This window comes from Anopheles nili, chromosome 3 (genome assembly GCF_943737925.1).
Source record: "Anopheles nili chromosome 3, idAnoNiliSN_F5_01, whole genome shotgun sequence".
Lineage (NCBI taxonomy): Eukaryota > Metazoa > Arthropoda > Insecta > Diptera > Culicidae > Anopheles > Anopheles nili.
Genome location: NC_071292.1, coordinates 7,014,630 through 7,039,708, shown reverse-complemented (window position 1 = coordinate 7,039,708; position 25,079 = coordinate 7,014,630). Strand labels below are relative to the sequence as shown.

Sequence of the window (25,079 nt, the reverse complement as noted above, 5' to 3'; positions counted from 1 at the left end):
GATTCGCTGAGCCGACATGTATCGCTTCAAGCAACTTCAAGGGTTAACTTGACAATTATCAGCTGTTCCAGGTTTTGACAGCCGGTAAACAAAACAAATCCGAATAGTGCAACCAAACATGCGTGCGCCGTGCAAGATAACAATGTGATTTATGCACTGTGTAATTGCCAGTAACTAAAGCTAAAATAATACAAAATGTGGAGCTCCGTTTGGCGTACGCTTTCTACCCGTCAAATAGTGCCGGTGAGAAGTGCATTCTTGTTAGACAGCGCTTGTTACTCACAGTACCGAGGAGTTGTAGCTTTGCGAAGCAAAAAACCCAAATCCAGCAATCCAACGGTATTGAATATTCTCCATACTTTAATGAACATAGTGAAAATGAAATTCGAACCTCTTTTTTCGTTTTAGACACAATATTTCATCGATTGTCGAAATGTTCGCACCGTCGGTGGCAAGGGAGGTGACGGATGCGTTTCTTTCCTGCGCCTGTGGTGCAACGAAAACGCCGGTCCCGACGGTGGCGATGGAGGCAACGGTGGCCACGTGGTACTTCAGGCTACACAAGACGTAAAGGACTTTAACCACATAACTGCGCTGCTCCGAGCGGACGATGGCGACAAGGGAGCAACGAAAAGCTGCCACGGGAAGAACGCAAAGCATACCGTCGTAAAGGTTCCCATCGGAACCATCGTAAGAAACGCTCTCGGGAAGATCGTTGGTGATCTGAACAATGATGGTGTGATGTTCGTAGCCGCACGTGGCGGTGCCGGTGGGAAAGGAAATAGTTTCTTCAAAAGTGACCTCGAACAGGCACCTCAGGTGGCGGAATTCGGAGCATCCGGTGAGGACACGGCTTACATGCTGGAGTTACGCAGTATGGCCCACATTGGGTTCATCGGGCTGCCAAACGCGGGTAAAAGTACGCTGTTGCGTGCAATCAGTCGAGCACGTCCAAAAGTGGCCTCGTACCCGTTCACTACGCTAAAGCCTCACTTGGGCATGGTGCAGTACGACGACTACGAGCAGATTGCCGTTGCGGATCTTCCCGGGCTGATTGAGGGATCGCACAAGAACAAAGGCCTTGGCATAAACTTCCTTAAGCATGCTGAGCGTTGCAATGCGTTGCTTTTCGTAGTGGACGCGTCCGCAGATGAACCTTGGCTGCACTACCAGACACTCATGCACGAGCTGGGCATGTTTAGTGAGGAGCTGTTGACTAGGCCACGAATCATAATTGCGAACAAAATCGATCTCCCCGGGGCGGATCGCAACGTGGAGCTACTAGCGCATCACGTGGATGTGCCGGTCATTCCAATCAGTGCTAAAATGGGCACGAACGTGGCAGAGATGTTGCACGAAATTCGTGAGATTTACGAGGCGAATCGACAGCCACCACAAAATGATGATTCCCCGCAGTCCCCAGAAGATCAACGATGAGTAAAAAAACGAGAAGTAGTCGTTTGAGTAATAAATGTAAACTTTTTATTAAGCTTGTGCCGTCCACGTGTTGTTGCATAGCTTGACGTAAAAGAAAAAAAGAGTAAAAACGGATGCGATCGCGCCTAAGCCTGCCGAAAAATGCACTTGAGTTTTTACGCAACGGTTGTTCGCTGCCGGGGTCTTACTCCAGCTTCGAAACAGCGAACAGTCGGGCCAGTTCCAGGATCTCGTCAGCCTTGTCGTAGTTACCTCCGGAAGCTTGGGCAGACTCGGGCTTGCCGCCGCCCTTACCACCCATCACCGGCGCAATGTGCGAGATCCATTCGTTTGCCTTGAGACCCTTATCGACGGCCGATTTCGGTACGCTGGCCAGGCAGAAGATTTTCTTCGATTCCTCGTCCACCGACACGAACAGGGCCGACTGCTCCGGGTTGATCTTACGCACCTCCTTCAGGGCCGAATCGAGCGCTTTCGTGTTGTTTAGCGCCTCCAAACGCTGTACCATGAAGGGAGCTTCCCGGTGCGCCTGCGACAGCTCCTTCGCCTTCTCAACGACGCCACTGGCAACAGCGGCCTTTGCCGCACGTTCCTTATCGTCGAGCGTCTTCTTCAGACCCTTCAGAACCGTGCGCAGCTCGTCCTTCTTCACGTACGGAATGGTCGCCTGCGACACATCGTCCGTTAGCTCGATGATCTTCTTCACGTGCTCCTTCGAATCCTTGCCGGTTTGGTCCGCCTCGATTGTGCCCTTCAGCTGCACCAGTTCCTTCTCCAACAGTTCCGTCTTTTTCAACGCTTTCAGTGCTTCCGGACCCGTCAGGGCGACAATGCGCCGAATGCCCTTCGCGATGGCTTCCTCAGTCGTGATGACAAAGTCCACCATATGTCCCGATTGGTGGAGATGCGTTCCACCGCAGAATTCCACGGAGTTAATCACACCGGCATCGCTTGTCGGATCCGCTTCCAGTTGTTCCACCGGCACGCCGAACGAAATTACGCGCACCGGATCCGGATATACCTCGTCGAAGACCGAGCGCAGTCCCCGGATTTTCTTAGCCACGGCCAAGTTGGCTTCCTTTGCGTGCACCTGCACGTTCCGCTTGACGACCTCACGTGTCATTCGCTCCGCTTCGGCCACCTGTTCGATGGTCATGGCGGATTTGTTAGTAAAATCGAATCGCAGTTTCTCCGGCACCACAAGCGAACCTCGCTGGTCCGTATCCTGCCCCAGGACCTTCAACAGCGAATGATTCAGCGCATGCGTGGCCGAATGGTTCTTCATCGTCAGCTGACGGCGCACGGTGTCCATGTGGCAGTGAACTTCATCTCCAACGCGCAACATTCCTTCCACCACACCGATGTGCAGGATGTAGCCGCCTCTGTTGTAAACGAGCGACACGTTGAACTCGCTGCTCTCATCGTTCACCTTCACCAGGTAGCCCTGATCGTAAATCTGACCACCGCTCTCGGCATAGAAGTTGGTGCGGTCCAATATCACGCCGCACTCCTGTCCAGCCTGTACCTCTTCGACGAACGCGTTGTTGTATCGCAGAGCCACGATTCGACCGGTGCAAGCCTCGAACAGGTACTGCGCCAACGGATCGATCGATTCTGCCTTGTAACGATACTTGAACGAATCGTCCGTCGTCGGAACCTTGCGCTCCTGCAGGTCAGAAATAGCGTGCACGTCCAGATCGATCGTGGCCGTCTTGGACTTTTCCTTACCCTGCGAAATGATGTACGACTCGTGCTTCGCCTTCTCGTACCCTTCCATGTCGATCGTCATGTGCTTTTCCTCCGCCATCAGCTGCGTTAGATCGATCGGGAATCCGTAAGTGTCGTACAACCGCCAGGCCACATCTCCCGGGATAACCTTGCTGTCTCCCAGCTTAGCAATCGTTCGATTCAGCAAGTTTCGACCGCGAGTAAGTGTCTTCAGGAATTGTTGCTCCTCTTCGTTGATCACATTCTTGATATGCTGTGGATCCTTGCGTACCTCCGGGAAGGTGTCCCCAAGCAGCTGCACTACCGTATCAACGAGCGTGGCGAAGAATCCCGGCTTTGCGTTCAGTTTCTCCGTCGCGTATCGTACGGCACGGCGCAGGATACGTCGTAACACGTACCCACGTCCGGTGTTATCAGGAAAGCCACCATCAGCCAGTGCGATCGAGATCGTGCGAGCATGATCAGCCAACACACGGTATGCCATGTCCACACCGTCGCTGTCGTCCGGGCCAATGCGTCCCTGATAGCCCGGAGCGCCCGTTCCCTTCTGGATGGCCTCGAACAGCGGCACAAACACGTCCGTGTCGTAGTTGGACCGTTTGTCCTGGATGACCGACACCAACCGCTCGAAACCCATACCACAGTCGATGTGTTTCTTCGGAAGCAACTTCAGCGTGCTGTCTTGTTCGCGGTTGTACTGAATAAACACCAGGTTCCAGATCTCCAGCACGTCCGGATCATCCATGTTGACCAGTTCGGGCACACTACGGCCGCCAATACGATCGAAGTGCAACTCCGAACACGGTCCACATGGGCCCGTTTCGCCCATTTCCCAGAAATTGTCCTTCATGCTACCGGGCAAGATGTGTTCCTCCTTCACGCCCAGCTTCAGCCAGATCTCTCGGCACTCCAGATCCGGCTCGAGGCCCGACTCCGGGTGACCCCCGAAATAGGTGACGTACAAACGATCCTTCGGCAGCTTCAACCGATCCGTCAGCAGCTCCCAGGCCCAGGTACAAATTTCCTTCTTGAAGTAGTCACCGAAGGACCAGTTGCCCAACATCTCGAAGAACGTGTGGTGGTACACGTCCTTGCCAACGTCATCTAGATCGTTGTGCTTTCCGCCGGCACGGATGCATTTCTGGGTGTTCGCAGTGCGTACCCATTTCGCCATATCACTGTTCGGATCGACGGTACCCAGGAAGATGGGCTTGAACTGGTTCATGCCCGCATTGGCGAACAGCAACGTCGGATCATCCATCGGGATCACGGACGACGAATGCACGTACAGATGTTCCTTCTCCTTGAAGAAATCCAGGAAAATGCTCCGAATCTGCGAGGCTGTTAGCGAGCGATCCATTTTGATAGCACGATTTATTAGGCTGCAAATAGGGGACAAAATAAATCGATCAAAATCGAGCCTCCACGCGTAAACCGGTTTCCATTCGGCCAGGGGGTAGGGATAAGCAAAGGAACAGGCTAAAGGGCATTCACGTATGTGTCTAGACCGTTGAGAAGTACTTTCACTTCTTACGCATTCCGAACAGCTACGCGGCAGTGTGACACGCGTCCACCCAAACAGGGGCTACCGATTGGGGTTCGGAACTAGGATGCACCGTCAGTGTGTCTCGTCAACTTGAAGCCATGATTTCATCAGCCACAACGTTGTTGAACATCTGTATTTATTACGTCATTTAGCAAAGTTCCAGCAGCAATAACTTACCGGGAGAATAGAAGAAAAACAGCCTACACCTTTCCACCTAAAAATATGCACTATACAACAATGCAAAACGAAATACGCCGCTTTTTCGCGGATGAAGTTTTATCCACGTTTTACGAACACGGCCGGTGTTTCTTTTTTATACTCTCTGTCTCTGCAATTCGTTTCTGTGCTCTATTTCTCTCTTTCTTCTTGTTTTTCTCTCTCTCCTTTTGTGTATGTTTAGTTTCATGGTTTCAGCACTCGTGCTGTATGCACCGTGGTTTCTCTTCGATTTTGACAGTTAACTGTCAAAATACTCCGAATAAAGCGTAAACATAAACAAATACGAGCTACAGGACACGCCGTGCCGGTCTCCGCTGTTTAGAAGCTATTTTCCCCGTAAATATCCACCCACGCAGTGTTTCCCAAGCGGTGCTTGTGTATTTTCTTGTCAAAAACGTAAACCTCAAAGCCGACAAAGTGGCGGACGTACCGAAAATGAAGCTCATCGACTCGGTCGTGCGGAGCTTCAAGGTAGCGAAGGTGTTCCGCGAGAACACCGATAAAATCAACGCGATCGATTTCTCTGCCAACGGCGAGATGTTGATCTCATGCAGCGAAGACGACCAGATTGTGCTGTACGATTGCGAGAAAGGCACACAGATTCGAACAGTTAATTCGAAGAAGTACGGTGTCGATTTGATCCATTTCACACACGCCAACAACACGGCGATACACAGCTCCACGAAGGTAGACGATACGATCCGGTACCTGAGCTTGCACGACAACAAATACCTCCGGTATTTTCCTGGGCATACGAAGAAAGTGATCTCGTTGAACATTTCTCCCGTGGAGGACACATTTCTGTCCGGATCGCTCGACAAGACCCTCCGATTGTGGGATCTTCGTTCGCCTAACTGCCAGGGAGTAATGCAGCTGAATGGCCGTCCCGTTGCGGCGTACGATCCTGAGGGCTTAATCTTTGCGGCTGGTGTCAACTCAGAAAGCATAAAGCTGTACGATCTGCGTTCATTCGATAAGGGTCCGTTCGTTACATTCAAGCTAAACCAAGAGAAGGAATGTGACTGGACGGGATTGAAGTTCTCGAGGGACGGAAAAACTATTCTTATCAGTACAAATGGATCTATAATTCGACTCATCGATGCGTTCCACGGAACTCCTCTGCAGACCTTCACAGGTAGCCGTCGACATTAAACGTATTTTTATGTTACATATTGTATTGACATTTTTGTTTTACTTTGCTTGCAGGGCATCTGAATAACAAGGGAATCCCCATTGAAGCTTCGTTCAGCCCAGATTCGCAGTTTATTTTCTCCGGCAGCACAGATGGCCGCGTGCATGTGTGGAACGCCGACACCGGGTATAAAATCTGTGTCCTGAACGGTGACCACCCTGGACCGGTGCAGTGTGTGCAGTTCAATCCCAAGTTTATGATGTTGGCATCCGCTTGCACCAACATGGCGTTCTGGCTTCCTACAGGGGAAGAGTAGTTCTTTAGTATTTAGAAATAACATCCACAGGAAAAAAGATGCAATTAATTGATTAAGCTGCCACCAAGTCAACCTCCAACAGGATCATGCAACTGCTGACAAACACATGTGCGGGTAGCACGCGAATGACGTCATGTCTACAATTCTAATAAAAATATACAAAAGTAATGCATTTTTTAAGTATCGGAAAACAAACATACCATGTATTGTATATGTCCTACCGCCAAATTCAAGAAATAAAGTATTGAGCCAAAATGCATCACAAAAACTGGCCGCTAAACAGCTGTCTGTCATTTGACCAAAATATAAACAACGACAGGATTTCACCGGTTTTATCGTATATTGCGTATTTTTTCGGATTCGTGTTATTGATTTAAGTTTGAAACGTTAGAACTGTGCCCAGTGCTATTCGTTACAATGTTATGGAGTAGAGTTAATGGTTTCTTGATTTCCACAATCAGATCGTCATCCGGAACGGGTGTTTCGTCCCTGTGCAAAAATACATATGCAGCTAACCGTCAGTATTATGCACTAGAAAAGGCAAGTATTTCACCATCTTAGCTCCATTGAACAGTAATCTGTAATTTTGGCATAAATGCTTTTGTTCGTAGGTGTCCCAACAGCATAGAAAGAACTACATAAGTGACCAACAAGGAACATTTCGTCATCTTAATACATCTGCTAGCTCACACCAACTGGGTGACCTCAAAACATGTGCTAGTCAACGATTGGTTGACGAAAAACATTTCCAAGAATGTCGAGTAGCACTCATCAACAAATTCACATCACGTTCGCATCATTGTGGCGAACTGAGACTCGAACACGTGGGTCAGCAAGTTACGCTGTGCGGTTGGTTGGAGTTTTCTCGGATGAATAAATTCTTCACTCTCCGCGATGGATACGGAACCGTACAGGGTCTCATCCCAGAAGAACTGTGTCAGCAGTACAGTCTCGAAGGAGTGGCATTTGAATCGATTCTGAGGGTTACCGGAACGGTTGTAGCACGTCCAGAGGGCCAGGCTAAGAGAAGCTCCTCGACCGGAGAAATCGAAATTCATGTGAGTGGGCTTGAAGTACTGAACGAAGCCAAAAAGCGCCTCCCCATCAACGTAAAGGACCATAACCGGGCTAAAGAGAACTTGCGACTGGAGCATCGGTACATTGATCTACGGAATCGGGATCTGCAACGTAATCTGCGGCTTCGATCGAAGGTGATCATGAAAATGCGCGAATGCATGATCAACGATTACGGGTTTGTTGAGGTCGAAACACCAACCCTTTTCCGGAGAACGCCAGGGGTAAGGAGACATTTTATGGTTACGATCAACGATAGAATAACTATAATATCTGCTTTTTCTTTAGGGTGCACAAGAGTTTGTTGTGCCGTCACGAAAACCGGGCCACTTTTATTCGCTTGTCCAGAGTCCACAGCAATTCAAACAGATGCTCATGGTAGGAGCCATCGATCGGTACTTCCAGATTGCTCGCTGTTACCGTGACGAATCGACCCGTCCCGATCGGCAGCCAGAGTTTACCCAACTCGATATTGAACTGTCGTTTACCGATCGCGAAAAGGTGATCGATTTGATCGAAAATGTACTGACCAGTTCATGGCCGTACCGTGACCATCCGATTAAAGGACCCTTTCCTCGCATGACGTTGGCCGAAGCAATGGAACGGTTTGGTAGCGATAAACCAGACACCCGATTCGGATATGAGCTGCAGAACGTAAGCACGTCGATCGGATCACATCTCGCACCGACAGGTGTGCGGAAACAGGACTTCCTGGCGTACGCAATCGTAGTTCGTGCGCCGGAAGCTCGATCGGTGGGTATCGCGGGCTTTAAAAAAACACTAGAAGAAATCGCAAAAAAGAGCAATTTCTGTAAATTCACTCAAAGCCGTATTACACCGGATTGGACCACAGGGCCGATTGTTCGTTTCCTCGGGAACAGGGAATCCGCGGAATCCTTAAGCGAAAAGCTTACACTACAATCGGATGACCTGCTTCTGCTCGGGTGGGGCAAGCGAAATTACGTGGTATGTGCCTGGAAAAGCTTCGCTTCTTTTGCTATCTGATTAACGGTCGCTTTTCGCTCTTACAGCAAAATATGATGGGAAGAATACGATTAGCGACGTATGAAGCACTTGAGGAACGAAACCTCGTGCCAAAACGCTTGGCACACGCGCACAACTTCCTCTGGCTGGTAGATTTCCCGATGTTCAGCGAAAACGAAGAGACAGGACAGATCGAAAGTACGCATCATCCCTTCACAGCACCACATCCCGAAGATTCCGCAACGCTGAACGCAGCCTGCGACGATAACGTCTACCACATCCGCTCGCTAGCGTACGATCTCGTGTGGAATGGCGTGGAAATCGGTGGCGGATCAATCCGCATTCACAACAGCCAACTGCAACGAATGGTGCTGAAAGATGTCCTGAAGATTGAGCATGCGCACCTGCACCATCTGCTGGATGCACTGGATAGTGGTGCACCACCACACGGAGGATTTGCGATCGGTCTCGATCGCTACATTGCCCTGCTGTGCGAAGCGCAATCGATCCGAGAGGTGATCGCATTCCCGAAGAGCCTCGATGGTAAGGATCCCCTCTCGAAGGCTCCCGTACCGATTAGCGAAGAGGAAAAAAAGATCTACCACATCCGCGTGGTAGAGTGAGCGGTTCGCAGAAATCATGCAATAAACGCGTGGTGTACAGAGAGAAAGAACAAAATACTTTTTTATTATAAAAAAGGCACAAATGATGGGAAAACGTGACGATAAACAACTACAAAAAACACTTTATCAAAAAGATGTACAGTATTCAACGAAATGCATTCTTGTCGAGCAATAAGTATAGGCATCATTGAACGCGCAACAATGATGATCCCTCACAAGGTAGTGTGATGTGTCCTCCTCGGTGACGATGGAGCTGTGAATGAAGCATGAGTGATGTGTCCTGGAATGGCCGCTTCAAATGGACGGGATTCTCTCCCTACACCAGCACGTCGTTGTAGTTCGTGATGACATAGTCGTGATAGTACATCATGATCGCCAGCGGTTGGCCCAGGATAATTGAGGCCCACACGAGCATGTTCCCCCAGCGAGGTCCGTAGTTACTTTCCATGTACTTAGCGACAAAGGACAGCGGTATCTGCGCCATCATCCCAGTGAAGGCCCACACCTTGAACGTTTTCAGTGGCACGCTCACCAGGTACTCGTGAAAGAAGGCACTGAAAAAGAACACGATCACCGAGGCGCTGATCTTCGAATAGCCCAACTCCACCACCGGGATGTAGAGATGACGAACGCACCATCTGAAAGCGAACGATGGTTGGTTTCAACACCAGGTAGGTACTTCTCAATCTTGCTGATCGATCTTACTTGTGGACGGGCATGTTCCAAGTGCGCCAGAACGTGTCGATGTTGTTCGCATTCCACCAATCGCTGTAGAAGTTACGATCAGCAAAGTGCAACAGTTCGCCCATCAAATTCAGGAACGAATGGAACGTCAGGTAGAAAAAGCACAGCCACATCAGGTGGTTTGGAATCTGTGGAGCAAAGCAGAAGAAGAATTCCTTTTAGTCCCACTGCACGGCTTGTAGCCTTGTAGGTTCAGAGGACTTACGGCAAGTTTCAGCAATCGTTCGGCGGTTTTGGTGAGATCCATGTTCGAAAACGGAACAAGCGAGTTACGCACCGACGGGATCATCCATTGCTGGAACAGCCCCATCACAATGTGCACCCCAATGATCACCTCCAGCATGCGCTTGATGAGGAACCGCTTCCGGATGCGGTTCGTTTTGGGGAAGTTCAGCTCGTAACAGAGCGTCGGTGCGAGCAGGAAGTAGAACAGATCGACCGGGTGCAGATTGTCCGGGTAGTGTACCAGGGCCGGTACCTTGTCCTTGTCGTTGCAGTAACCGGTCGCGCTGCCATTGCCGTTCCTTTCGTGTTCCTGATCGCGTCCGTTCTCTAGGGAAAAAAAACGCGTTCGTTTCCATCAACATCGAGCGGACATTTTGTGGTGCGATTCGCGGTACTTACGCAACTGCGCGATCGTTATGCTTTGTCGTCGACCGGAACGACTGTGTCGGTTTTGTTTCTTCTCCACACGGCACCACTGGTTCACCTGAACGTAGCTCCAGAGCTTCAGGAACAGTATGCAATAGACGAAGCATACCGTCATAGCTCCCACTGCCAAGAACGGAGGGTGAGATAAGTTTGAGGTAAGTCGCGTGGGCTAATTACAGCCAGTTCTATGACAAGTTCAAGGTCTCCGAGGCCAGCCGAGACCAGCACTTTGCGCACTTTGAGCTCTTACACAAGCGGCAATTAAACCCTCCCTCACTTGAACAGCGGTCATTTGTTGCAATGAACCGCAACAAGATCTCGCCCACCTTTCGCACGTGTTGCGAAAGGTCACCCTACCCTACTGTTCACGTGTTCGGTGCCTCGCTTACCTAAGCTAAATATGTGTCCCTTCACGTGTATCACAACCATCGGGATCAGCACCAGCACGATGATGTTGATGATGTGCACACCCATACCGGCACTTTCGGGAATGATGTCACTTGCCAGGGCTCGTTCCATCATCAGGCAGATCATGACCGGCACCAGGGCGTCTGGAAAGCCAAAAAAGGATTAATCGATCGATTGAAAAAAGACACCACTCGGGGGGAAACTACTTACAACTGACCAGCATCACGGACGGATAGCCTTCGCCTTCACCTTTGCCGGTGAGCACGGTAAACCACTGCACCGGATCGACGCGAATGCCGTATCTGGCAAGATCGAACACAAACGTTAGAAAGCGCACATAATCGGGCGGCATCAGCGTGAGTACGTACTTGATAAAGTTCTCGAGCACCAGCCGGATGCCTCCCATCGTGAGCAGCAGAAAGCCCCAATTGACTAGACCGGTGAAGTTGTCGAAGCCGGAACTCCACGAGAACAGCGAATCCCGCGGTCGGTGGCATCTGTAAATGGGCGGTAGGGCAAAAGTCAGACCAAAGAATTCCCGGAAAAACCCGTCCGTTGGCTGCGACACAATGGCACATTAAGCGTGGGTCATGTGTTCGGTCGTCTGCCAGGAATCGGGAACATGCTGTCGGACACACCGTCGCATCGTTGTTCTGTTGACCTTCTTGGAACGAAAATAACCACCAGCCGTGAGCGGAAACACAAGCGTTACGATAAATAACGCTTACGAACCGTGACACACTTATCTGCGGCTGGTTTTATCAATCGATGGATAAATGGATTCGATAACTAAACGTGTTGCAGCAGCTCTCGCATGCACAGGTGCAATTGTGTAATTGCGTGCAAATGGTGCTGGAAAATGTGCACCCTCAGCATGAAACCAACCATTGCGCCATTGCCAAGAGTAAGTTCCTGTTCCGTCCGCGTGCTGATAACGTAACGAACTTCCTTGACCCACAGCCTCCTAAAGGGTCAAGTCTACCAGCAATTCGTGCTCATGGAGAGAACACAACACAAACACGCACCTAAAAAGGTCACACTGGACGTGAAACCCTGAAGGCAAAGTCCACACAAAACCACCGGATCATGTTCTGGGAAAAGCTCCTTTCGCAGATCAACGATCGCAGGGATGATTCATGCACACGTTTCGCGACCCGGGTAGAGGCCTTACTCACGGTTTGTCCGGTTGCTGTTTGCGCTGTTCCGACTCCTTTTTGGTGATTTCCTCGGCTCGCGTCACACTCTGCGTCCTTCGGTACCGGACCTTGTTTTCCTCCGTCGCGGAATGTGTCTCACCCGACATTTTTCTTTGGTATAACGGTTTCTTCCACAGCACGGGTCCCCTTTTTGGGACCAGGAAAAGCGTTTCTCGGTGGCTGATATCCGGGCTCGGTGACACGCCGAATCGAACTGGAAATGAAAAATGAGCAAACCGGCGGGTAAGGCTGGTGACGCGGTGACTGATAAAACGGGCCTTCGAGGATGGTGCCGCTGGGGTCTTATCGCAAGGGTAACCTCATAAAACCCTGGAACTTGGTTCCCTTCGAAACGGGAGGATTAGACACGCGTGCTTTAGGATCGATCGACCGCTAATCAGGGGGTGACTTTTTCAAAAGCGCCATTTCGGTGCCCTTCGAACTCGCAGAAGCACAGAAGAAACCCTCCTGAGGTCCTTGAGGACAGGTGAAAGACACAGGAGCATTCTACGACGTGATAAGACAAATTAAACACTGAACACTGCTGTCTGCTCCACATCAGAGTGCGATGAAATGGGGTCAACGATGATTGCTAAAATCCATCACAATCACACAATGCAAATCAGCGTGTATGCAAAACGGTGTGTGCACAGACAGAAGGGCAACAAACCAAAGAAAAAACCCTTACAAACTGGCCCGGAATCGCGGAAGTGGGCTGCTTTCGAGTGGCGCTTATCACACAGCAAATCATAATGCATTCGATTTGCATACGATTAGGGAAATATGCAGCCAGCATGTGTGTGTGCGTGTGCGTGTGTGTGTGATGCACCATAAACTTGACCGTGATAATGACACCTTCACCGTGACTTTTGTGGCCATTTCGTGTCCTTTTGCCACTGCTGTTATCATAAGCCGCGTTGCGTTTGTTTGTTCGGATGGGCAATCCGGAAAGGATATGCAAGGACCTTCAATCAATCACTCCACGTGATCAGAGTAGTTCGCGCGTGTTTTTTTCATTCCACGTGGCCTTCACGCACATGTTTGTGCTCACAGATCGTCCCTTAATGAGCTCGATGGTCCTTTCGCAGGCTCTCGAAACCACGTCGATGACCACCTGCAGCAGAGAAGAAGAAGAAGACGAAAAAAAACACACCGGCATCGAAGGCCAAACGCATACAACGCCACCGAACGCGCACATGGCGCTCGATCCGGGTCAGAAAACAGGTTTTTTTCGCGTCTTACACGCGCGTGTTTTTTTTTTTATTTATTTTCGCACATCCCCGTAGGGTTTCACTGTGTGTACAAAACAAAACGCTCGCTCACTGTGGCACAAACCGAGGGGGAATAAACAAATTCCATCATTTCGAAGGCCGTCCCTTCCGGAACTCTGTGTGACTCACGGCGCCATCGCTGTTTGCGCTGTTAACCGGCCACCGAAAAATGCCATTGACCTCACACACATTGTGCACCTTTCGACGGTTACGTAAGAAACGGCTTTTCAGGCTCAAAAATCACCCCAAAACACACAGTACCTTTTACACGCCCGGCTCTAGTCACTCGGTCACTGCAATTGCAACTATCATCCCCACGCGAGTGCAACAAATGCATCCAGCATCAACAGCGGATCGTGTGTGTGTGTTGAAACTCGTGCATTCGCGCGCCCGCACTCGCTCGTTTACATCGTTTGGATGGGTCGTTTTTGTTATCAGCTGCTCACGATCGAGAACGCTAACTTGAACACGCTCGAACCTTTGCTTATCGGCCTTATCGGCGGGTTGCCGGGCCGTGAGTGAGACGGAGAAACGAAACACGAACGGATTCTACCGTGGTGGCCTCTTGGAGGTGTGTGGTTTGAACGGCGTCAATACATTTACGGAACACAAAGTGCACGGAAATCACTAAGCGGCTTAGAGGCATAGTAGGCGCCCGTTTGCTGATGCCTACTACGATGATGGTTTGTTTCGAACACTCGTCGTCCGTTGGGACATTTGGCGGTTAAAAAAGGAAGCGTGGTGTACCTTCTTCAACTGCTGCTGCTGCTGCTGGTGCTGCTTTTGGAGGCCGTCACTTTTTGCTGATTAAATTCGAACCGACCACGGTGGTGTGAGAACGAGTGAGTGCTGCGTACGACGACCGGGACCGGCCGCACATTATTATCGCTTGCCGCGTTTGACTGGCACCGGCGGCGTACTGTCGAATTGAACTTACCGTGTTCGCGATCGCGATGGGCTGTCTCAGGGTGTCCGGGTGTTGGTTGTGGACTATGGGCTTGAGTGAAGAACGACAATCACATGGCCACTGGAATTCGGGTGTTTGTGGCCCTCCGTGGGCGATCCTTCGATACGGGTCGATTGTGGTTTGGCTGGCGGTAATTGGTAAATTTAAATGCATTCCGACAATATGTGACCGTTTGTGCGGTGGAACTTGAACGCATGTGGGCCGCATGTCGTCATCGGTAATTTAATTGGCGCTCGTTACAGCACGTGACGATTTACGGCGTCGGCGAGAGGCGGGAATCGTTGGAAAAAAATGTGCAATTTTTTGTTCCGTTTCATCTCTAGAACACGTGTCTTTTCGAATACCAGAAGGTAGCAGTGTTTTTCCGAATCCCATTAAAAAAGTAAATTTTGCGACCATCATGCCGCATTTCGAACGATTTCAAATGATTTTCTTCGATTTTAAAATAAAAATCATCGAGAAAAAGTGCGGTGTTTTCGAGTCGCTATAATTTAAATTTAATTTCATTAGCGCCATCTACACGACAAAATTAAAAACAATGAAGCGTTTTTAAAGAGCGCCATCTATGAGCGAATAGGCAAAGCTGTATTAAAATTTGACAGCGCCATCTATTGGTCAAATTTTTTAGACCAGTTAGCGCCATCTGTTGGTGAGTGTTTGGGTAGCGGGTAGCGCCATCTATTGGAGGGTAGAAAAAAAGTGTTACCTACCAGTTTTCATGTTCTCCTGTTACTTTTGCGAAAAATGCCAGTTTTGATCTTCAATTGCTGCGGCGACCGATTTTGTCAGCCGACGATATTTTTTCTGAATTGCATTTTTTCGCTTTCCACGCTTTTTTTTAGTCGTTTTTAATGATCATCCAAGGTTGTTTTGTGAATGTATTGTTTAAAATAAGTAAAATATTTGAAAAATTTACAATTATTATGTAAATTGTAACTTTTTACTGCAGAGGGATGGAAACACGCAATTTCTGGTTTATAAATATTCATTATAATTTAAGTATATGCTGAAATGTAAGCGTACCTAAATGTTAGACTCGTTTATGTTTTAAAATTCCAGAAAGTATTATGAAAATTGTTTCAACACATAAATTAAGAGTCGAGAGAATGATTCTAATCAATCTAATAAGAAATGGAATAATAAACTGAATTAAAAACAAAAAGAATCAATGACAAACCAATCTATTTCGTCCAATTTGGCTCGCATTTATATCTAATACTGATATTTCTTGTATAAATCTATTGTATCATTATTTGTAAAGCTTTATTTTAACCAAACATACAAATAAAAAGGAAGAAAAAGTATTTCGTTCTATCGCAAGAGTTGGAATACGTTAAATAATCAATGTTTTTTAAATTACAAACTGTTTTCAAGCTCCGAAAACACGACCAGTGGTCAATGGAAGGAAAGAAAGCTTATGAGATAAAAAGAAACATAATTTACGAAACCCACAAGGTACATACTTTACTGAAACAACCAGCTAAAGGATGCGTTGCGCAGCATTCAAAAGGAATAGTTATTTGAGTGCAATTTCTCCGTCACAGACTCGTCCACAGCCTACTTGAGCCTTGAATCAACCACGTGGTCCAACGTATCCTTGAAATTGTACGCAGCTTTGCATCAAAGTTGGCATTTCGCGTGCACCAAACACCAGCAAAGCATTCAAAACGCACGTTAGCAAAGCTCCATATGCTTTGGATAACGGCAGTTTGTCCAAACTGTTGCAATTATTATTGCCCACCCCAGAACCTGCAACACGAACCTGTTCCCAAAAGCGAGCTTTTCATTGTGAATTACTTCCCCCATTTCCGGTTAAATGTCCTCCAGCAGCCGGAACTGTTCGGCAACACCTTTCGAAGGTGCGTCATTTCCGCAAAGTCTCGCATCATTTTCCCGCACGCAAATAAACGCTATCACCAAACGAGCCGGAAGGGGTTTTTCCAACGAATTGATGGCGGATTCATTGTCACCACGGCCATCATTTTCCAAACCCCCCTCCCCCCACCAGGATCGTGATAAAATAAAAAAAACACCAACACCACATTTCCACGCCGGTTTCCGGTTCCGGAAAGTTGAGCAAATTCTAGCGAAAATCGTTTCCGTTTGAAAATTTCATTTGATCGGCATTCAATTTGGGACCCCGGTTTTGGTGGTGCAATCGATAGTTTCGTTCTTCATCCCGTCCCGTTCCCACCCCCCGCGGAGGGTGGGAAAAACTCGTGGGAGCACTCGCTGGGAGGACGGGGGGGGGGGGGGCGGAATGTATTTATCAAAGTTTACATTTAATTAGAAAGAAAAGCGTCGAGCTGGGAACCTCTTCCATCAAGCCAGCTTTTGGGTGGTTTTCCAGGGGGTGGTAGACTCCCCCGCACGAATCCCCCCCCCCCTCCGCCACATCCCTATTTTACCCAAGGTCGCCTTGCGAATCAAACAAATTCACCAAAAATGGGACGAAGAATGGGTGGCGTGGGTTGCCAAAAACCACCGAAATGAGCCTTCCCACCCTCATTGCATCCACCCCCGTCCCCCTCTCTCCCCGATTTCCACCTGTCGACGGTGGGGGTGTGTCGCCAAAACGTGCGCTCGCGCCCGCGTGTGGCAGAGGCGCTGTTGTTATTAATGCGAAATAATTAAACTAATTATGATTTCGCCCCGGCAGCGCCACGGTTGCAACGGAGAAGGCCCCTTTTGAGCGGGTAGGTGGGCGTGGGCGTGTAACCGGTTGCATTGGGGTTGCATAAAACCAAACCCCAGCGATATCATACACACACATATATATATATATATATTTTATTACATCGTTAATTTTAAACTCACCCTCCCCTACTTGGGCCATTTTGGGCTTCCGGATCTCGACCGCACGCGAGCACCAATTAGCGCTTTCCCGCTTTCCCACACGTGACTCTCCCAATGACGATGACGATGACGATAACGATGATGATGATGATGACGATACGGGAAGGGTGCCCACAAAAGGGCTGCACCCCTGGAACAGTGCAACGAGCCCTGGCCGCACCGTGGGTCGAATGTGCAATTAATGAGACGCAAACGCACACAAAACGGCGGCGAGGCGCAATTTAAGTGGTCGGATGAAATAATTGACTCGTCGGTTGCGTGGGGTGAGCGATGGAAATGCTGCGATGGAGCGTTGGAAAGGTGGTTGGGTTGGATTTTGAAATATGGCCGTTCATTTCCCCGATTAAGGTCTCGGGACGAGCTATTCACCGTCACTGTGAGGACGAACGGTTGGTTCTTTTTCGAATGTGGCGCGTCTTTGGAAGCCAGATGGTCAGCCTCCAAGCCTGGAAGCCTGGAAGGATACAAAAAAGGACGCGTGGTCCTTCGGAAGGACGACGCTAAGATAAGATAAATGTTTACAGATTACCCGGTCTGGGCAGATTGATGCGGTTGGAGTCGGCTTAACGCGTTGATCCTTGAAGATGCCGTCGGTTTTTGGGCTTTAGAAGATGAAGGAGTCCTTTCGCTAGCCTCATGTGTGTGTTTGTGACTACTACAGTCTTTCTCTAAGGCCAGGCTCTTCATTATTGCGGCCCATTAGCAGCTAACAGCGCTCGTTTTGTTGTCGGTCTGGCGAAGAATTGCACTTTTTGCCACCACGTGATGATGATGGCTATGATCTTGATGATGATGCTGATGATGATGATGGAGCAGTTGATGTGTGGCCTGAAATATGACCACAAATAGCGTCATCAAACGGGAACGCACGAACGGATTGATTGCCCCTAAATAGCTCAGCCTTTGGGTCCTTTTTCGAGCGCCGGGACATCGCCGATTCCGCCACAAAATTCCCAAGTGGCGTCGAATCAATTAACTAAATCACCCGCGAACACGTGTGGGCTGCTAATTTTCCCTAAAAGCGGAAGGCTTCGTGTTGACTGACCGTGAGGATTTTAGGCTGACGTTCCCGAATCTCGACTCTCGAACGCGGGCGTTATAAACGGTAGAATGAAAAACCTCCCCCGGTCCGGATCGAAGCAGGCGGCGTTGAAGCGTGTCCCATGGAGCCTCGGGAAACATCGGTTGATTGTGATCTGATAAGTGTAATTATTATTAAAATATAATCACGCACAAAAACCCCGTGTTCCGGTCAGCATGTCCTTCCGGTAATGACGTTCCACTGGGCGCTGATGCGTCATCGCGTGGAAAAGAAAACAAACAACTCGATCTCGTCGACGACGGGATGAGTGATTTGCGAGCGATTAGCGACACCACGTGTCGGTTCGCAGGGGAAAACGAACCGTTTCCGGTTCCGCTTTTCCCGAGTCGCTTTATTTGAATTATCTATCCGGCTTGTCCAGGACGCGCGTCACAGGGTTTGTCGCACGATTGCCATTTCCGGTCAACACATTCCCGGTGCGGGAAAGCCGCGTGCGATTATTTGCCGTTTTAATTGTGGCTTTTGTTTGGCGTCCCGAGCCCAAACGACGATGGCGCTTCTCTGCCAAACAGCGAGAGGCTTAAATATTTAGGTTAAAATTATATCCGACCGGTTCAAAATAGCGATTCGCACATGAACGACACAAGCGACCATTCGGGCGGCTCGAATGCAGCGCATTATTTAATTTTATTTGATAGCTTGCGCTTGGCCGAAGGCAAACAAAATGTGCGCCTTTGAAAGGCTCATCTAGCGTTGGGTGCTGGGGATCAGGATGTGCGCCTGACTTCCGGTTCGGAATGGTGTTTCATCTGCTGGGTAGTAAAACGATATGGCGCTCCATTAAAAGATTAGCTTGTAAAAAAATAAAACCCCTCCCGAAGCCCAGTTGGAGCCTTCGGATTGGTTCGTTTTCGGTGCTGCATTCGAGTGGTGTTTTTTTCCCCATTTTTTTGTTGTTCAATCTCGACTCCTTTTCTGGGGAGACCCATTTGAACTGCATCCAAATCGATGGCTCTATTCGGTGGCGATGGAAAAGCGACCCAATCGCATATGGCTTCGTCCTTGCGCGCCGGAAAAGCATCACCAGTCCTAAAGCACAATTTAATTGCCACCGTCTGGAGCAATTAGAACGTGAGGACATGAGCTGATGGGGGGAAGAAAATGGGCGAGCTTATCCGGAAAACCCCAAAGGACTCGTGTAAAACGGGCGCGCGTTGATTCAGGACACAAAAACACATCACGTACTGATAATCACAGACGCACGCACGTCCCGTACGTTCCCAGCTCCCAAATTTGTGGTCCCAGTTGTGCCGAAATGGTAATAAACTGATTACAATCAATCATAATCAACGCAATCAACGCGAACGCGCTCGCTTCCGTGGTGAAAAGGTGGGCCCGTTTTTCCTCGTCGGTTAGAGGCACAGCCACGGTTGTAATGGCAGCATCCGCCCCGACGAGGAAAATGCGCCCGATGCTACGCTGAATTTAATCTTGTCTTCCTTTCTCTGAGGGAAAAAACACGAGTTAGCTTAAAGTGTGTGTGAAATGAAATCCCCATTTCCCGAGGCCATTTTCATTACACAACACCCCGGCGATTATTATTAGTGGGCGTGAATTTGGGAGGCGGGCACGGACTCCCTGGAACCGGTATCGATCCTAACGGTATCGTCCTTGTGGCAATTGAATTACCTTATCCTTTGCGCGCGAACATCGAGCGCCTAATTTTCGCAAACACCGACACCTCTTTCGTGTTCTGGGCCACGCGAACAGGGAGTTTCAATTTGTCACTCAAACGAAGGTGACAGTGACATAAAAAAGTGGAGAGAGAGAGAAGAAGAGAGCAAAAACACCTCGCGCATAAAGGGACATAAAGCAAACAGCCTGCAAGATCAATTGTGAGGATGGGCTGGATGGGAATGGGTGGCGAAATAAAAACCCAAATTACGAGCAAACTTAACGATAACGGCTCGAGAGCTCACATGATTCATGCGCGTCCTTACACACACACACACATGCACACAAACACGTCAGTCAACGGATGGCGTAAGGACGCATTTCGCGTGCCAGGATGCGCGCTTTACATCACCGCGCGAGTTGGAGGAAAATTTATGAACGTTTGCGTTTCTCATGCGGCCCGTTTTTCCGGCTATATTCCTTTTTTTTTGTGTCTTTGAATTTCCCTTTCGGGGGGTTTGTTTTTTTTTCTCGCCAACCCGAAACCCCAGCCCGATTGGTGAAGATAAAACACATGTGCTTCGCCGGCGCGCGCGTAATTGATAATAAGAAAAAGGAACCCCCGAGGACCGAGGGTGCGGGTCCGAAATTGATTTAATAAATGGGCTCATGGCGTATTTATGCATGTTTACACACGCCAATTGGCGCCGGGCTCGTTTCGCGGGGTGGAAAAAAGGAACGAAACACACAGCTCTCTCTCTCTCTTCGTCCTAGTTGGATGAGAAACGAGCTGCTTCAACGGGGGGGTATTATTTTCCGATAGATAAAAATTGATTCTGTCCCGCCTCGGAGTGAAATATGTGTGTGCTTCTTTTTGGCGTTTTTTTTGGCTCACGTAAGGGGCGTATCATTTGCTGAGCTGCGGAGGTTTTTTTTTTCTTCTTTCCATTCGCATCACTTTCGTCCTTGTTTGTTGGGGAGTTTTCTCCCAACAATAAAAAAGGAGAAAAGCAAAAACAAAAAAACCCAAAACACCCCACACATTAATAGCTATGGTGGATGAGTTCGCACTGCGTTTTTGTTTCTTTTTCGGGTGGCGTGTTTTTTTTTCTTCTCCCTCCCATTTCTGGCCGGAAACAGCAGGGCATAGTTGTAGCGAAAGGGTGGGGGTAAAAAATAGAGAAAGAAAGGAGAGAAAAAAGGACACGCTCGGGCATATGTGCGGTCGTCGTTTAATTCTCCGTGGCACTTCTGGGGAGGCTTTTGCGAGCCGCGATGCTGCTCATGATTTATCGTATTTATCGCCCGGTTGGGGGAAAGAAGAAAAATCGGTTGGAAAATTCGGTTGGTTCGATTTTCCCGCGCAAGATGTGGTGACAAATTTGCGCTGCGACCCGTTTTGCCTTCCGTCGGTGTTTCGGAAAGCCCGAAGGTCCTTCTTTCCAACAAAAGGATGCTATTATTTTCCAGCACGCATTTTCCACGAGGAGATTCTCGCGAGGTGAACCATTCTGTTTCATCGACTGCCTCCCATGGAGCCATGGTGCGGTGATTTATGCACTGCTGCATAATACGCTCGAAGCAAACTGGAGCGTAATCGAACCATTATCCATTATCCTGACCGACGAAACCGGCGACCAGGATTAACCCTCATCACTCGGCGAGTAGTGGAAGGACATTCGAGCGTCCCCACAAAATTATGGCCATCGATTTCCATCTTGAAGTTTATTATTTATGCCACAAAACGGACACCATCCAAACGGTGTCCTGCCGCATCCTTGGCGTGGCAATTTTTCGCGCGCATAGTCTTTCCCGACCGACCGCGTAATGGAATTGACGCCACGCGTACATTCTCAGCCAAACCAACGCCCAGCAAACCAGCGGCACAGGAACGTCGATACCAATAAAAGAGCGATAAACGTAATTGACAATTGATCCCCCTAATCGTCTTCGCCATAAAAAAAAAAACCCGGGCGAATATCAGCGGGACGGCAGGCGCCCGAGGGAGCCTGAGATTTGAAATCGTTCACCAACCGATGCGACCTTCGGGGAGGTCCTTTCGTGGATTTTCCGTGCGAGGTGCTGCCTTGCCCTGGGCACCGCGAAACCGAACCTGTGCGCGGGTTTGTTCCTGTGCTTCATTCTGTTGAATATCCATAAAATCAGCAAAAGGACTGCGAGCGAAGGAGCGAAAGAAAACGAAAGAAAACACACTCACAAAAAAATGTAGCGAGAACCTCTCGGCAGTGGTGTGAGGATTACGCGGCTCCAGATCCTGGCGGGATGCCTGCTTTATGGGTGTATAGATCTCGTCCTTTTTTTTTCTCCTGCGAGTCACCAATTCGGAGTGTCTCTTCTCGATTACTACCATCGTCGTCGTTGTCGTTGGTGGTGTCGTTGTGCGCCCTTTTTGGGGAGGTCCTGACGCGGTGAAGAAGCGTCGAAGTGGCGCTAAAGTGCCGCAAATGTCGTTTTTTCGGCGAGAATTGGCGATGAGTTGACGATCGCAAAGACCACCGAAGCTGTGGAGCCGTTTTAACAACATTACTTGGCTTGGGGAACAATTCTATCTGCCATCTATTATCGGGTGATTTTGTTCCATTCCCAGCCCAGCAGGAGGGCTCTCTCTCTCTTTTTTTCTCTGCTCCCTCTCAGGCACTAGGTTACGGAAAGGACGCCCAAAATGAACACTCCCTGGGGAATTGAATAAACGCACAATTAATTTAGTATCTGTTTCGCTTGGAATGGACCCTTGGGAAGCCAAAATGGGCTCATTTTAGTGAACAAGTTTTTAATAGTTCTAGTTTTATGAGCTTACGAGATCAAACCATGCCGCTAAAAAGGTTCAGAAACACACTGAATGGTTCCTAATGATCCTGATCCAGCGGGATCACGATCTCGAGAACTGACACATTCAGCACATTCTCGGAAAACGGGAATTTCCCAACAAGGACCTCGCGCGTTATTTTCTCCCACCAGCACCGGGAACTCGTCAAGACGGGCCCTATCAACTCCTGCCGGATCTGCCGGAACGTGTGGTGCAATCACAAAACCCGACCAGCAGCGTGCTAGTTCTTTGAAAACTCATTTCATCGATAAAAATCTTCAAACACTCCGTGCCACGAGCCCGTGAAGGTGCCCAGTGATCCGGCAGTCCACTCGGCACCGAACAAATAGACATCATGAAATTTTATTGCTTTTGTTTCACCGCTAGCAGAAAAAGAAAGCGCACTTTTCTTACTGTTTGTGTGGCGATTTGCTTCCTTTCTTCTTTATTTTTTCCATTGCTTCTGTTCGTCTCCTTCCCAACGTACCCACGCCACGCGTTGATGGGTTCCCGTAAATCCTGCCCAGTGACCACTCGCCCTAAGCCCGTAGAGAAGTGCTTAGCGCTTAGAAAACTGGACACAGCCCTTGACGATAATTGTTGATCTCTATCGGAGGCAAATTTTGAGTGGTGCCGAGGGTGCCGAGCAAATGGTCAAGCGGATGAAATATATAAAATACGAGCGCAAAACCAAGCGGTTCTCACATGCGGTGATAAAAACAGCGCCATCCTTCGGAAGGCACCGACAAAACCTCCAGCGATGTTGCAAAACTTTCCCCCGTCGATCATTTCCCGCGATATGCCGATGGTTCGCCTTTCGGACGTGCTCCTTTTCGGCCCAGGGGCTAATAATAGTAAATTAGAGCGAGATTACTGTAATGTCCTGCCAGCCAGGACAAGCGTCTCGGAGAGCGAGAACTTATCGCGAACTCCTGATCGACGGAGTGTCGTTGCGTTCCCGGAAAATGCTTCTGCCTGTCGTCAGGACCTGCTATCGGATCGGAGCGGCGGATGTGTTTGCGGCTAATGTGCCCATTCGCACTCGAACTGCAGCATTGCAGCAGATCGGACGGCTGATCGGAACATGGGTGGTTTCCGTTCCCAGCTTGGCCACAAATCAAATTGCTTTATGTAATTTGATGAGCTCTGGTGTGCGTTCTTCTCAAAACAAAAAAAAAGAAAAGAAAAGCGAACGTTAGATAAAGGACAAGGACAATTTAGGTTCATCAGTCGGGCGCATTTGCAAAGAAACAAACAACGCCACGTTACAAATTATGGTTGATTTTATTCGAGTTTCGACTCGGAATGGCCTTAGGGACAATTCATACACGTCGCTTTATCTCGAAGCCACTTAACTGATGATGTCTTTTGGGTGGAAATTTTATCATGAAAAATATAAAAAAAACTCACCACCGAAGCATCATTCTTCCGAATAATCCCCCGCTTTCGAGAGCCTTTGTGCGTGTAATCCAATGCCACGCAGCCAACCACTTCCGGCGGCATTCGCATTCGGATAGCAAAGGCTCCTCACCGAACAATAAATCCCGCGAACAATTTGATAATTTAAGCGCACAAAAGCGCGGCAACAATAATATCAATTATATCCTGGCAGCAGCAAAGGAGGCCATGCTCGGGCGCTCATTACCGGGCATCAGTGGGACCATAATTCATGGCCACCGTGGAGGCTAAAATTCAATTAAACGGCACGCTGCAACAAGCTAATTAAAAAACAAAAAAGCAAGAAACAAGGGCACACGAAAAAAAAACACGGCTGATGGGCTGATGGGCGACATCCATTTCGAGTGGATTTGTGACCGAGCGCCGGTACAAAAGCGCAACAACGCGCGAATGTTTTTCCGCCAGGTTTTGTGAAAACCTCACCTCGCTCCGTTCGCAAGTGGCCCTTCGTTGGGGTGGGCGGAAAAGCGCGAGTAAAAGCGCGGAAAACCGTTCAACAACCTTGCTCGGTGGTTCATCTACCAGCCCACCCACACGCCACCGCGATGAGCCCACGAGGTAAATCAGTTGTATCATAATGAGGATAATAACGGCGATATAACAATAATGATAATAATAACGATAAATTTTACCTCCGATGGCGCATTTTCACATCCACAGCTTGTTCGTGTTCGCACAGCTATTCTCTCTTGTTGCCTTGCTTTTGTTGTTGCTGTTGTTGTTGCTGCTGTTGTTGTTGTTCGTCCTGCGCAACCATTTCGCTCCTTTCCGCTCAGGATGTGGTTTGAGTGTGGAGAAGCAGCAACGGCGTGTTGGAGCCCACCCACCCACGCCCTCGAAAGGACTTTATTGCACTCAGTCACAGCCGCAGCCCCAATTTCCGCCCATTTTCCTCCCATTTTCCTCCCTCTTTCCGGGAGGCCACC

At 49.1% G+C, this 25,079-nt stretch overlaps 5 protein-coding genes across 5 annotated transcripts; 3 read left to right on the top strand and 2 right to left on the bottom strand.

Annotated features, from left to right (window-relative positions):
* The first annotated feature begins 195 nt into the window (after nt 1–195).
* LOC128722491 (mitochondrial ribosome-associated GTPase 2) lies at nt 196–1,437 on the top strand. Its single transcript, XM_053816157.1, has 2 exons — nt 196–339; nt 409–1,437. The coding sequence occupies exons 1-2, from the start codon at nt 196–198 to the stop codon at nt 1,435–1,437; spliced, it is 1,173 nt and encodes a 390-aa protein (XP_053672132.1).
* Nucleotides 1,438–1,507: 70 nt separating this feature from the next.
* Nucleotides 1,508–5,026, bottom strand: LOC128727868 (alanine--tRNA ligase, cytoplasmic). The gene is made up of 2 exons (XM_053821819.1): nt 4,889–5,026; nt 1,508–4,547 (listed from the first exon to the last, which is right to left on the bottom strand). Exon 2 carries the CDS (start codon nt 4,523–4,525, stop codon nt 1,622–1,624), a length of 2,904 nt encoding a protein of 967 aa, XP_053677794.1. The 5' UTR covers nt 4,526–4,547; nt 4,889–5,026; the 3' UTR covers nt 1,508–1,621.
* A 339-nt stretch (nt 5,027–5,365) lies between these two features.
* Nucleotides 5,366–6,622, top strand: LOC128725803 (WD repeat-containing protein 82). The gene is made up of 2 exons (XM_053819572.1): nt 5,366–6,065; nt 6,137–6,622. Exons 1-2 carry the CDS (start codon nt 5,366–5,368, stop codon nt 6,376–6,378), a joined length of 942 nt encoding a protein of 313 aa, XP_053675547.1. The 3' UTR covers nt 6,379–6,622.
* A 261-nt stretch (nt 6,623–6,883) lies between these two features.
* LOC128722489 (aspartate--tRNA ligase, mitochondrial) lies at nt 6,884–9,059 on the top strand. The gene is made up of 4 exons (XM_053816155.1): nt 6,884–6,895; nt 6,990–7,676; nt 7,741–8,418; nt 8,484–9,059. The coding sequence occupies exons 1-4, from the start codon at nt 6,884–6,886 to the stop codon at nt 9,057–9,059; spliced, it is 1,953 nt and encodes a 650-aa protein (XP_053672130.1).
* A 56-nt stretch (nt 9,060–9,115) lies between these two features.
* On the bottom strand, nt 9,116–12,165 carry LOC128723254 (diacylglycerol O-acyltransferase 1). Its single transcript, XM_053816974.1, has 8 exons — nt 12,038–12,165; nt 11,231–11,359; nt 11,073–11,164; nt 10,844–11,005; nt 10,428–10,577; nt 10,009–10,355; nt 9,765–9,931; nt 9,116–9,697 (listed from the first exon to the last, which is right to left on the bottom strand). Exons 1-8 carry the CDS (start codon nt 12,163–12,165, stop codon nt 9,376–9,378), a joined length of 1,497 nt encoding a protein of 498 aa, XP_053672949.1. The 3' UTR covers nt 9,116–9,375.
* Between the last annotated feature and the right edge of the window lie 12,914 nt (nt 12,166–25,079).